The 13,550-nt window shown below is 39.4% G+C and overlaps 1 protein-coding gene across 1 annotated transcript in view; it reads left to right on the top strand.

Moving 5' to 3' along the window:
* Positions 1-8,324: 8,324 nt before the first annotated feature.
* The window catches only part of MYO1H (myosin IH), a 111,825-nt gene continuing 106,599 nt past the window's right edge, over positions 8,325-13,550 (top strand). The window contains exon 1 of the mRNA XM_003932273.3: positions 8,325-8,394. Within this exon, the coding sequence (XP_003932322.2) occupies positions 8,383-8,394 (12 nt within the window). The 5' untranslated portion in view covers positions 8,325-8,382. The remainder of the gene's footprint in view (positions 8,395-13,550) is intronic.

Here is a 13,550-nt window from a genome sequence, read left to right as displayed (position 1 = left end):
GCTCACCGCAACCTCCGCCTCCTGGGTTCAGGCAATTCTCCTGCCTCAGCCTCCTGAGTAGCTGGGATTACAGGCACACGCCACCATGCCCAGCTAATTTAGTAGAGACGGGGTTTCACCATGTTGACCAGGATGGTCTCGGTCTCTCAACCTCGTGATCCACCCGCCTCGGCCTCCCAAAGTGCTGGGATTACAGGCTTGAGCCACCGTGCCCAGCTTTTTTTTTTTTTTTTAAGATGGAGTCTTGCCCTGTTGCCCAGGCTGGAGTTCAGTGGCACAGTCTCAGCTCGTTGCAACCTCCACCTCCCCAGTTCAACAGATTCTCCTGCCTCAGCCTCCCAAGTAGCTAGGATTACAGGCACCTGCCACTATGCCTGGCTGATTTTTGTATTTTTAGGAGAGATGGGATTTCACCATTTTGGCCAGGCTGGTCTCAAACTCCTGACCTCAGGCAATCCACCTGCCTCAGCCTCCCAAAGTGCTGGGATTACAGGCATGAGCCACCACGCTGGCAAGAGATCCTTTTTAACACCCCTCTTCTCTACAACAAAACTATTTTCAGCAATAGTCATGAAATGAAACAAGTAACACTAACAGCCAGAAAAGAAGTAGAGACAGTGAGGTGTTTTATTGAACTTTGGATATATAAAATCATGCAGTAATAGAAACAAATTCAAAATTAAGTATTGCAGTACAAAATGGGAGAAGTAATAATGGATTCGTCTTTTTAAATTACATTCATGTATTTTTTGACCAAAGATTGAAAAGTTCTATCTACATATTTCTTACTAGTTTCTGTTTTCAACTCTGGCAAATCTGTCAATGATTTTATCAACATTGATCCTTTTTGCATATGCATGTTCAGCAGATAGAAAGCAACAGGTATATAAATGGTTGGGGGAAGTCTTAAGGATAAGGTTGTTAGAGATTCATAAAAATTCCTTTTTGTGGCTGGGTGCGGTGACTCATGTCTGTAATCTCAGCGCTTTGGGAGGCCGAGGTGGGCGGATCACTTGAGGTCAGGAGTTCAAGACCAGCCTGGACAACATGGCAAAACCCCGTCTCTACCAAAAAATAACAAAAATTAGCTAGGCAAAGTGGTGGGCACCTATAATCCCAGCTACTAATGAGGCTGAGGCAGGAGAATTGCTTGAACCTGGGAGGTAGAGATTGCAGTAAGCCTAGATCACGCCACTGCACTCCAGCCTAGGCGACAGAGTGAGACTCTATTTCAAAAAAGAAAACAAAAGCCAGATTTCAGCATTCCATCTAAAAAAAATAAAATTCCTTTTCACAGCACATTCCAGAAATGGCAATATTGTCTAAGTCTTTATTTCTTCAGATTAATTATTGCAGTTTTCACATGCTCCATTGTTGAAAATTTTCCACTAAGATATCTTCACTAGAGAATTCATCATATATTTCTATTACATTTGCTAAGAATTTCTGCAAAAAAAACAGTTAAAATGGCTGAATGATAGCAATTGTGGAAATAAATGAAGACCAACAAAATGAGAATAAACAAATATTCAGAGTTTACTTTAGCAAGGGACTCAGTGACTATTGCATGCATTTTTGGTAGAGACGCAATGGCAAGCAGAAGAGTAGAAAAGTTTCATACTGGGGAAAAGGAGGGAGGCTTCAGGTGTGCCCTGATTGGAAGCTGTTTGCATGGGAAGCTGTAGGGGGGGGCCAGCCAGAAGCAGGGCATCCTCTGTGATTGGTTAGCGGTGCATATTTGGGCCACGCTAGTTGGTCCTAAGTAGAAAGCAGGGATTAAAAACTAGGGACGTTGTCAGTGATGAATCAAGTACTAGCTACCTTAGGCTGATTGTTCTAAGGTTTGCTGTTTGACTCCCTGGGTTATTACTGGAGTTAGTGGTCTGATTTCTTGCAAGTGTGACTTGTAGTCTGCTGGCTTACTGGACTGGTTACTATAGAAAATGGGCTGGCTTTCTGTGTAGGTTGCTGCAGGCTGTGGGTCAGATTTCTGGTTTTGTATATGAGCTGATCATTGATCATCTGTATATTCAGTCTTTCATGGCATTGATATTATTTTGTCCTTTGTTTCAGAACAAGCCTCTAGTTTTTTGTAGAAATCATCAAAGCATTTAAATACGTACTTGATCTCCTTCAGTAAAATCAGTATGTTCTCATTTTTCAGCCACTCTTCTTTGAAATTGGATTCTTTTTTGAGACAAAGTCTCACTCTGTCATCCAGGCTGGAGTGCAGTGGCACGATCTTGGCTTGCTGCAACTTCCACCTCCCGGGTTCAAGTGGTTCTCTTGCCTCAGGCTCCCAAGTAGCTGGGACTACAGGCATGCACCACTATGCTCAGCCAGTTTTTATATTTTTAGCAGAGACAGGGTTTCACCATGTTGTCCAGGCTGGTCTCAAACTCCTGACCTCAAGTGATCTGCCTCATTCTGCCTCCCAAAGTGTTGGGATTACAGGCGTGAGCCACCACATCCAGCCCTGATTCTTTTTTTTAAAAAAAGTGTATATTTATTTCCTTTAATTTTTCTCTTGCGTGGATTATGATTTTCTCTACAATTTCTGTGTGAAGATCTTCAGGAGGCTTTTTTTTTTTTTTTTTTTAGACAGGGTCATGCTCTGTCACACGGGGTGGAATGCAGTGGTTTGAACAACAAGGCTCACTGCCGCCCTGATCTCCTGTGTTCAAGCGATCTTCCCACCTCACCCTCCCAAGAAACTGGGACCACAGGTGCACACCACCATGCCTGGCTAATTTTTAATTTTTTTGTAGAGACAGGAACTCTCTATGTTGCCCAGGCTGGTCTTGAACTCCTGACTTCAAGTAATCCTCCCACCTTGGCCTCTGAAAGTGCTGGGACTATAGGTGTGAGCCACTGTACCTGGCCCAGAGACAATTTCGAAGCTTGGTGGTCAGGCTAATTGGACCTCTTTCCAAATATTTTTATGACTGATTAACCTTATTTAAAACATCACATAAGGCCCAGGCACAATGGCTCACACCTGTTATCCCAGCACTTTGGGAGGCCAAGTTGGAAAGATCACTTGAAGCCAGGGGTTCAAGACCAGTCTGAGGAACAAAGCAAGATCCCATCTCTACAAAAAAAAAAAATAATAATAATAAATAAATAAATAAATAACATCACATACGCAAAAATTAACTCTGAAAAAGAAAAAATTGCATCTAGCTATCATTAGTTATTTGTAATCTAGTGTATAAAGTAAAAAATATGTAGTATCACAAGGACTAGAAACACAGTAAGCTCAAACAATGTGAATTCGATAACTTGCTCAGAAAATGAGCACATGTAGGTAAATTTTTATGTGCCAGGGGATGTTAACATAACTAGACATTCTCCAGGTTAACTTCTGTGTGGAATCCAATGCTTTTTAAGGAATAATCAACAAAACGAAATCATGTGAAGTTTATATGTTCATTACTATAACTCAGCAGAAACCACAGCAATCATTTAGAACTTGGTTCAACAAAAAATTCTTTTTGTGGAAGAATATTTTATCACTGAAATTGCTTAAAATTGCTGGCCCCTGGTGATAATAAAAAGCAGGCTAACTTAATTGATTTATTACTTGTAAATTTTCTTCCCCCTTTTTTTATTTTTTGGGGATGGAGTCTCAGTCTGTCACCAGGCTAGAGTACAGTGGCATGATCTCGGCTCACTGCAATCTCTGCCTCCCAGAGTCAAGTGATTCTCCTGCCTCAGCCTCCCAAGTAGCTGGGGTTACAGGTGTATGCCACCACACCCAGCTAATTTTTGTATTTTTAGTAGAGATGGGTTTTCACCATGTTGGCCAGGATGGTCTCTATCTCCTGACCTCGTGATCTGCCTCCCAAAGTGCTGGGATTACAGGCACGAGCCACCACGCCTGGTCTATTATTTGTAAGTTTTCTACAGACACCTAGGTACTCATGCTATCCCCAACCCCCAACCCATATGCCACTGGAGATATTTTAACAGAATTGAGTGATCACAGTGAGAGAATAAGGAAAAAAATCAAAAGCAGGGACTAGAGTGTGTGTATATTATATGCTCCCACTTGCATGTGTTTTAAGCAATAAATGTACTTACATATATGTATACATATTGATGAATGGAATGACTGAAAGAACATAGAAAACATTATTGAAGTGGTCACTTTTCAAGAGGAAGTCTGGGAAACTGAGGAGTGGGTTGGGAGCTAGTCTCTGTCTAGCTGACTCTCTGGGGACTTCTGTTCATTGAGCAATGTGCGAGGCATTGCACTAGGTGTATTACGTAAGCTATTTCTTTAGTTTTTACCTAATGTCCCTTTTCTGTTCCATGTTTCACCCATACAAATTACCTTACATTTAGTCATCATGTCTCCTTTGGCTTCTCTTGGCTGTGACAATTTCTCAGACTTTGCTTGTCAAGGATGACCTTGACAATTTTGAGGAATGCAAGGCAGGCATTTTGTAGGTTGCCCCAATATTTAAATTTGTCTGATGTTCATCTCATCATTATATTGGTGTTATGGGTTATTGGGAAGACCACAGAGGCAGGGTGTTATTTTCATCACATCACATTAAGGCCACATACTATCAACATGATATATGACAGTCGATGCTGACCTGACCTCTTTTTAAACTCAAAAATATGACACCAAAAAAACTGTTACAGCTAATAAATGAGTTCGACAAGGTTGCTGGATACAAGAGCAATATACAAAAGTCAATTATATTTTTGTATGCTGGCAATGAAGATTCTGAAAATGAAATTAAAATAATTCTACTTACAGAAACATCAGGAAGAATAAAATACTTAGGAATAAAGTTAGCAAAAGAAGTGTAGGACTTGAAAACTGGAAACTATAAAGTGTCATTGAAAGAAATTGAAGAAGAATTAAATACATGGAAAGATATTCTATGCTCATAGATTGGAAGACTTAATATCATTAAGATGTCAATACTCCCCAAATTGACCTTCACATTCAGTGCCATCCCTGTTAAAATACTATCTGGCTTATTTGCAGAAATTGATAGGCTGATGATAAAATTCATGGAAATGCAAGGAACCCAGAATGGCCAAAACCATCGAAAGAAAAGGAAAAGAAAAGTGGATGTTTTATATTTACTGATTTTAAAACTGACTACAAAGCTATAGTAATCAAGACTGTGGTACGGACATAAGGACAGACATGTAGATCAATGGAATAGAATTAAAAGTTCAGATGTAAACGGCTATGTTTATGGCCAATTGATTTTAAACAAGGGAGCCAAGATAATTCAATGGGAGAAAGAACAGTTTTTTAACAAATGATGCTGGAACAACATGTCATATGCAATGTAATAAAGTTAGACCTCCCCTTCACATAATATACAAAACTTTATGCAAAATGGATTAACTATAAACTCTTAGAAGAAAACCCAGGTGTAAATCTTTGTGACCTTGGACTATCCAGTGATTTCTTAGATATTATACTTAAAACACAAGAAATGAAAGGGAAAAAATAGATAAATTAGGCTTCGTCAAAATTTAAATCTTTTGCGTTTTAAAGAATACTATCAAGAAGGTGAAAAGACAACCTATAGAATGAGAGAAAATATTTGTAAATCATATACAGTGTCTGATAAAGGTCTAGTATCCAGAATATATAAGGAGCATCTACAGCTCAACAACAAAAAGACAAAGAGCCCAGCTTGAAAATGGGCAAAGGATTTGCATAGACAGTTCTCCAAAGAAGGTATAGAAATGGCAAATACACATGAAAAGATGCTTAGCATCATTAGTCATCAGTGAAATGTAAATCAAAACCACAATGCGATGCACATCAACTTGCTTGGCTAGAATAAAGAAGGTGAACAACAAGAGCAGGTGTTGGCAAGAATCTGGAGAAATTGCAAACCTCATACGTTGTTGGTGGGAATGTAAAATGACATGGCCAGTTTGGAAAACAATTTGGCAGGTCCTTAAAAAGTTCAGCATAAGAGTTAGCACATAACCCAGCAATTCCACTCCTAGGTATATATCCAAGAGAAGGGAAAATGTAAGTCCACACAAAAATGTGCACATGAATGTTCATAGCAGCTTTCTTTGCAATAGCCAAAAAGTGGGAAAAAAGCCCAAATGTCCATCAACTGGTGAATAAACAAAATGTGCTATATCCATACAAGAGAAATTATGTGGCAATAAGAATGAAGTGTACTGGTTTACGCTATAACATGGATAAGCCTTGAAGACGCAATGCTAAGTGAAAGAAGCCAGCCATGAAAGGTCACATATTATATGATGTGTCACATATCATATGAAAAGTCCATGATAGGCAAATCTATAGAGACAGCAGATTAGTGGTTTCCAGATGCTAGGGTGGGGAAAAGGGAGATAATAGGTAATGGATATAGGATTTCTTTCGGGGGTCATGGAAATGTTCTTGAATTAAATAGTGATGATGATTGCACAACAATGTGAATCTACAGTAGTCCCTCCATATTCATGGATTCCACTTCCATGAATCCACCCAACCTTGGATCAAAAGTATTCAGGGAAAATTTTCATCTGTATGAGAATGTACAGACATTATTTTGTCATTGTTCCCTAGACAATATAGTATAACAACTATTTACAGAGCATTTACATTCTATTTGGTATTATAAGTAACATAGCAATGATTTAAAGTGTACAGGAGGATGTATATAGGTTATATGCAAATACTATGCCATTTTATATTAGGGACTTGAGCATCCATGGATTTTTGAAGGTCCTAGAACCAATGCCCCATGGATACTAAGGTAACAACTCTACTTAAAAAACAATGAATTGTATACTTTAAATCGGTGAATGTTAGGTTATATGTGATTTATTTTTCAATTAAAAACATTTCAGACATACAAAAATGTATAAAGAATCATATAGGCCAGGTGTGATGGCCCATGCCTGTAACTCCAGAACTTTGGGAGGCCGAGGCGGGCGGATCACTTGAAGTCAGGAGTTCAAGACCAGCCTGGCCAACATGGTGAAACCCTATCTCTACTAAAAATACAACATTTAGCCAGATGCAGTGGAGGGTGCCTTGTAATCCCAGCTACTCAGGAGGCTGAGGCAGGAGAATTGCTTGACCCTGAAGGCAGAAGTTGCAGTGAGCTGAGATAGTGGCACTGTGCTCCAGCCTGGGTGACAGAGCAGGACTCAATCTCAAGAAAAAAATAAATTTAAAAATTGAAAAAGAAATATATATATATATATATATATATATACACACACACATTATATATATTTTAAAAACATTTTTAATATACTGTTTCTGGTTGTCCCTTTGTAACCAAATCAAGGATATGTTATATTACCTATTACAAAAGTGGAAAAGTTTCTTTAAAAAAATTAATTGATCAAAAATTAGAGTGTCCAGGGAATTATGATTATGTTTCTGCTCTTGTCAGTCAGGGCTTGTATTAGGGGTTCTCCAATAGGATATACATACAGAGAGAGAGATACATGAAATGGGATTAATAAATCAAATCCTGAGGTCAGTCGCTCGACCCACAGTCCTACATCCAACAGGGGGTGCTGTCTGAGTTCAAATGAACCCAGAACTGAATCCAGTGTCCGTACTCTTCTTACCCATGATCCTGTTGCAGAAGTAGGCTCAAGTTTGGGGACCCGAGGCATACCATGTGGTGGGTGATAGATGGGGTTCCCTGAAAGAACAAGAATATAACTTTATGAATATACATTGAGGTCCAGACCAGGAAGGGATGAACTCTGAGCTTCATGGTAAACCCATCTGTAACTGAACCGCCTCCAATATCAGCTACCTTGTGATTTTGTATAAGACGATATTACCCCTGCATCACTTTGCATCTGAAAATAATAAAAAAAAAAAATGAAAGTAAAGTCCAGAATCTCCATATTATGAAACCTTGACATTACCTAATCAACTTGATTCCCTGAAGTTTAAGGATGTAAAGTTTTCCAAACAGAGCCAACAGGTGATTCCAGCAGAAGTTCCCTGGAGCTGGATCCTAGGCTAAGAGATTGGGAGAATTTTCTTTTCTTTCTTTCTTTTTTAAGCATAGCTCACTGAGGGTCCTGCCATTATTTCAATAGTCAGTGACTGGACAGGAATATAAGCAACTAATCAAAGATCAGCAGTGGCTGTAACGTAATCTCAAGGGAGGTTGGGTTTCCATTTCTTATCTCCCCGAAGTGGCCCTGTGTGCCTACAGGTAGATGGCCATAAGATGCAGTCTCTGACTCCCTCTGTAAATTATTAACTCAGCTCCGCCCCACGAGCTAGATTCGCCTCATACCTTGTTGCTGGGTGTCATGCATCACAGAACCATAAGTCTGTGGGAAGCAAGTTTTGAATGGCTCAAGTGGAATAGTTAACAGCCTGCTCTCCCTCTGTGCCTGATGGAATCCAAGGTAACGGGACTTGAACACTTGAAGATGGTCACACCTGGTGACCTCTTTTCTATTGGGAACTTTCCAAATGACTATAATGCTGGGCCTCCGCTAGGCCTGGAGAGAGAACAGGGCTTGTGAATAAGATTCTGAATTTATTTGATAAAAAAATTGTATTTAAGATGATCATGTAGATGTCTCCCTTCTGTTAGTGGGGGTGAGTTTGATGATTTAGAACCAAAACGTGGGAGTGTTACTGATTCGTTTCAAATTGGTCTAGAACAGCGTGCTTTCCAATAAAGACAGATCTGGTCTCTGTCAGCACTGCCTGAGGCAAGAGCCATCGGCCACATGTCATTACTGAGTGCTTGGACTGTAGCTGGTGCCTGGGGAACTGGGTTGTAAATTTGACTGAATTTTCACTAATTTAAATAGCCACATGTGGCTAGTGGCTACCATGTTAGCATGATTGGATCTTAAATAATAGATGGTGACCTCATGTGGAAGGAAATCATAGGTAATAACTGGTCTTACATGTAAGACTACTGGTAAATTTTCTTCATTACCCAAGATATCTTGTGTTTACTTTTAAATGTGGTAAGCCCAACTTGTTCCAGGTAATGATCATTTTAAGAAGTGAAAACTGAGCTGTCTTTATGATCAGGTAAACAAGAGTATAGCTCTCCTGGGAAGATGGAAGACAGAACTTGAGTGTCAAACCTATTGTCTCTTTCCAGGAGTTAATTATAGGCATAAAGACTTCCAAGGACAAGTTTTCTGGGTTTCAATAGCATAATCATCTCATGTGTTCTCTATTTAGAAAACATGATCTGTTGAAGGGTTGTTTCTCCTCCTGCCTAGACAGCCAAAAAGCTTACAGAAACATTTATGGATGTTGTTAGAATAATTTAGTAGCTGTTCACAGAAGCCTCGGGCACCATGAAGAAACCCTAGCTACAGCTTGTCATCGATCCATTCAGTCAATTATCCATTTCTATAGCCCTGAATACTGTCACCTTGACAACTGGTAACTCAAAATGGCACTGTCCTTGACTGAAATGTATCTGAATGCCCAGAACAAAGTCCTGGTTTTAGTTGCCATTCTTGCACGATATCTCAGAGTGGTAACTCTAGGAGCATGATTCGTTGGGAGAAAATATTTTAGTTGATGGATAGAGAGGAGTGTTCACCATAGGTCTTGCAATGAAAGACAGCAGATAGGCCGGTCGTCAAGCAGGGTCACACGTGCCATTTTTTGATCGCCATGGCTTTACAAAATGCATGTAGAAGTAACCATGCAGATTTGCCTATACATAGTTACGCTTTTTTGAAAAATGGGGGAAGCTCTTCCTTCTTATAAATTAATTTTCAGATTCCTTTGGTAAAACTTTATTTGGATGGAGTTTACTCCAGATTTAGAAAGAGAAAATTGAGCTGGGCATGGTGGCTAGTGCCGGTATTCCCAGCACTGTCGAAGGCCAATGTAGGAGAATCCCTTGTGACCAGGAGTTCGAGAGCAGCCTGGGCAACATAGTGTGACCCCATCTCTACAAAAAACAATAAAAACTAGCTGGATGTGGTGGCGCATGCCTGCGGTCCCAGATGCTCCGGAGGCTAAGCTGGAAGGATCACTTGAGCCAGGGAGGTGAAGGCTGCAGTGAGCTGTGATCATGCCTGAGTGACTATGTGAAACGCTGTCTCAAAAAAAAAAAAAAAAAAAAAAAAAAAGCAAAAATCCAGCAATTGGGGTAGATCCCGAGGGCATTATGCTGAGTGAGGGGGGAAAAGGACAACTTCAAAAGATTGTTACTATATGACTCCATTTATATAAATACGTCCTTCTCAAAGTGACATGATTATAGAGATGGCAAACAAATTGCTGGTTGCCAGGAGTTAGGGAGAGGGTGGAAGTTCTGATTATAGAGGATAACTATACTTCCTTGAGGATGAGGAAGCAGTTGTACATCTGGATTGTCAAGGTGGTTACAGGAATCTACACATGTGATACAGTTACGCAGAATTACACATGCACACACATACACGTGAGTGCATGTAACAGCCGATGAAGTCTGAATAATGTCTGAAGATTTTACCAATGTCAATTTCCTGGCACTTACAGGTATGTTACCTTTGGGGGAAGTTGCATGAAGGGTACACAGGATCTCTCTGCACTCTTTCTGCTACTTCTTGTGAATCTATAATAATTTCCAAGTAAAGTTTTTTAAAACTCATGTTATTTGGAAATATTAGAAAAGACCTGGGAAGGAGCTGAGTTTGATGAACAAAACACAATGAAGAACTGAAGCACTGTGAATAACGATGCTGATTTCAGTGAGCATTTGCTTCGTGCTATTGATTGCCATTGTCCACATGGTGGCATATTTAGTTCACAGGTGATTCATTTAAAAGCTCATTTTATTCAAATCATCTGGGCAGTTGCCTCTTTTCTCCAAGTTTGTTGCACAGTAGGGACTTAGTCAGAAATCCATAAACTCCTGATATGGTTTGGCTGTGTCCCTAACCAAATCTCATCTTGAATTGTAGCTCCGGTAATTCCCTCATGTTGTGGGAGGAACCCAGTGGGAGATAATTAAATCATGGGGGCAGTTTCCCCCATACTGTTCTCATGGTAGTGAACTAGTCTCCTGGGATCTGATGGTTTTATAAGGGAAAACCGCTTTGGCTTGGCTCTCATTCTGTTCTCTTCTCTTGTCTGCCACTGTGTGAGACATGCCTTTCCCCTTCCACCATGATTGTAAGGCCTCCCCAGCCACGTGGAACTTTGAGTCCATGAAATCTGTTTCTTTTGTAAATTGCCCAGTCTCGGATACGTCTTTATCAACCGTGTGAAAACAAACTAATAGAGCTCCGGGTCAGATAATGAGGAAGAGACTCACGGCTTATATCCATGTTCATTCAATGTTTATAGAAAGTGGCTTCTACCATGTTTCAGATGAGCACTTTGCCATGGTTCAAATGTATTTTCGTGACTTTATAACATATCAAAGAATCAAAGTGATATGGGTAATTTAAAAAAGATTTTTATTTTAAGATAATTATAGACTCAAAAGAAGTAACAAAAATAATACAGAAAGGTCTCAAATATCCCTCAATGGTTGCCTCTTACATAATTAGAGCATAGTTTCTAAACCAGGACAAATAATGTTGGTGCAATGTGCATATATAGTTACATGCCATTTTGTTGCAACTGTAGATTTATGCAACAATCACAATCAATAGTAATTATTTTTACCCTGAGTGTCTTAAGTGTGAATTAATTAAGCTCATTAAGTCTTGAATAGACTCATTCTCATGTTCCATTAGTAGGCAGGTTCACTAGAACATGGGTGAAGTGGTGTACAAGTAATATGTTGGGTTCAGTGCACAATGGGGTTAGATAAATTGCTTCTTGGATCTTATTTCAGATATCTTTGTTTTTAATTTTGCGACTGATCTTACTATCACTAATTTTCACATCAAAGTTTGAATTTAAACCTGGCCAGGATGGTTTTATATTATTGCTGTAAAGACTCTTACACCAGGTAAAAATCTGAATACTTTCCTCCCATCAACTTCTACTATCATATCTTTTGACTAACAAAATAAATATTCTGTATCAAAACCATCAGTTGGGGGGAAGCCAAATCATGCATATTTTCACCACAGACACAACAATATTTTAAGTAACTTCCTAATTAACCATCTTTTTATTGGTATCTGCTTAAAAGCCATCTAAAAGATTCGGTATTATGTCCAGAACTGGTGCCTTGTTCAATGTTCCTGTAATTGCATTATATTTCTAAACAGATTGTAAATACTTGGGGACCAGGTACCTCCTATAATGCCTTACACACAGTAGATACTCAGAAAATATTTGCTGATTCATTGTTCAGCTGCTGGGTTCACTTGAAAAATAAGAAGAAAGCCCCCATGACTAGGATGATCGCAATCACATTCATGTCCCTATTAGAATCACTCAAATTTCCAGTGTGATCATTTGCTTCTTAAGCTGAAAATACAGATCCTGGGGTAAGCATTTCTAATAGTAGTTTTTGCAAATGCCACAAAATTATTTCATTTAGTCTCTGCTTGACGAAAGCACCATCTAACATGGAAGATTCCGCAGTGATTGGAGATGCTTCAAGTTACTGTACGCTTTTCTTCCTTCCTGTCATGTATAGAAAATGAAACTCTGTTTTCCCTTCCATGTTATTTTCTAGACACTCAGGATTCCATAAGATGTGCTTTGCTCTCTTTGCCTCAGAATGTAACTTTTACTTGTGAGTGGGACAAGAAGTTTCTCTCAGTACAGTTCAGAAGATGAAGGCTTTTTTCTCTTTGGGGGAATAGGTTCCTTGTCACGTAAGCCTGGCTCTGTTCATAATTACATAAAGAATAAATGATCATTGTAGAAAGGATCTTTTAAACGATATAGAAAATTGTAAGAAAATGACAATGACCTGGAATTCTGCTAACCCTGGCCAACAACGGTGTGCCCATGCTTCCTGCATTTCTTCATGTGCACAAGTATATTCAGCCTTCACCTCTCACCTCCCACTCTCCACCTCCTTCCCCTGGGGTCTTTATGTCATTGCCTTCATGGTTTTAGAACCATATGAGGCTATGTGGGTTGCTAGCCACATACATATATGAATGTATTTTCATCATTGTTTATTCTACAAAAGTAGAATCCTTATTACACACACTTTTGCTACATCTCGCGTGTCTCATTGTAGACATCCCTTGAGCCTTTTAGCATAGATCTCAGATTATTTTTCTCCTCGACACTATGTGATGAAGTGTGTTAAACATAGAGAAAAGAAGAAACTTTACAGAAAACACTCACTACCTAGATTCTACCATTAACCTATTACTTATCCTTCTTTGTCATCTATCCCTCCCTGTCACCACTAATCTATCTTATTTTGGGGGGGGGACAGATTTCAAAGAGGGTTGCAGACATCAGCATATTTCCCCCTAAATACTTTGCACACCTGCCATTAGCTAGCGTTCAGTATTTTTTCTTTTGCGGTAAATAGTATACACAATCTAAAGCACTAACCTTGCGTATATCATTTGGAAAGTTTTGATGAAGGTATATACCCGTGTAACCCAAATCCCTATTGAGACACAGAGCACCACTATTATCCCAAATGGTGTTCTCAGACCCACACCCA

The sequence above is a fragment of the Saimiri boliviensis genome, chromosome 7 (genome assembly GCF_048565385.1).
Source record: "Saimiri boliviensis isolate mSaiBol1 chromosome 7, mSaiBol1.pri, whole genome shotgun sequence".
NCBI classification, from domain to species: Eukaryota; Metazoa; Chordata; class Mammalia; order Primates; family Cebidae; genus Saimiri; species Saimiri boliviensis.
The sequence above is the reverse complement of the archived record's forward strand: the minus strand, read 5'-3'. Positions and strand labels throughout refer to the sequence as shown.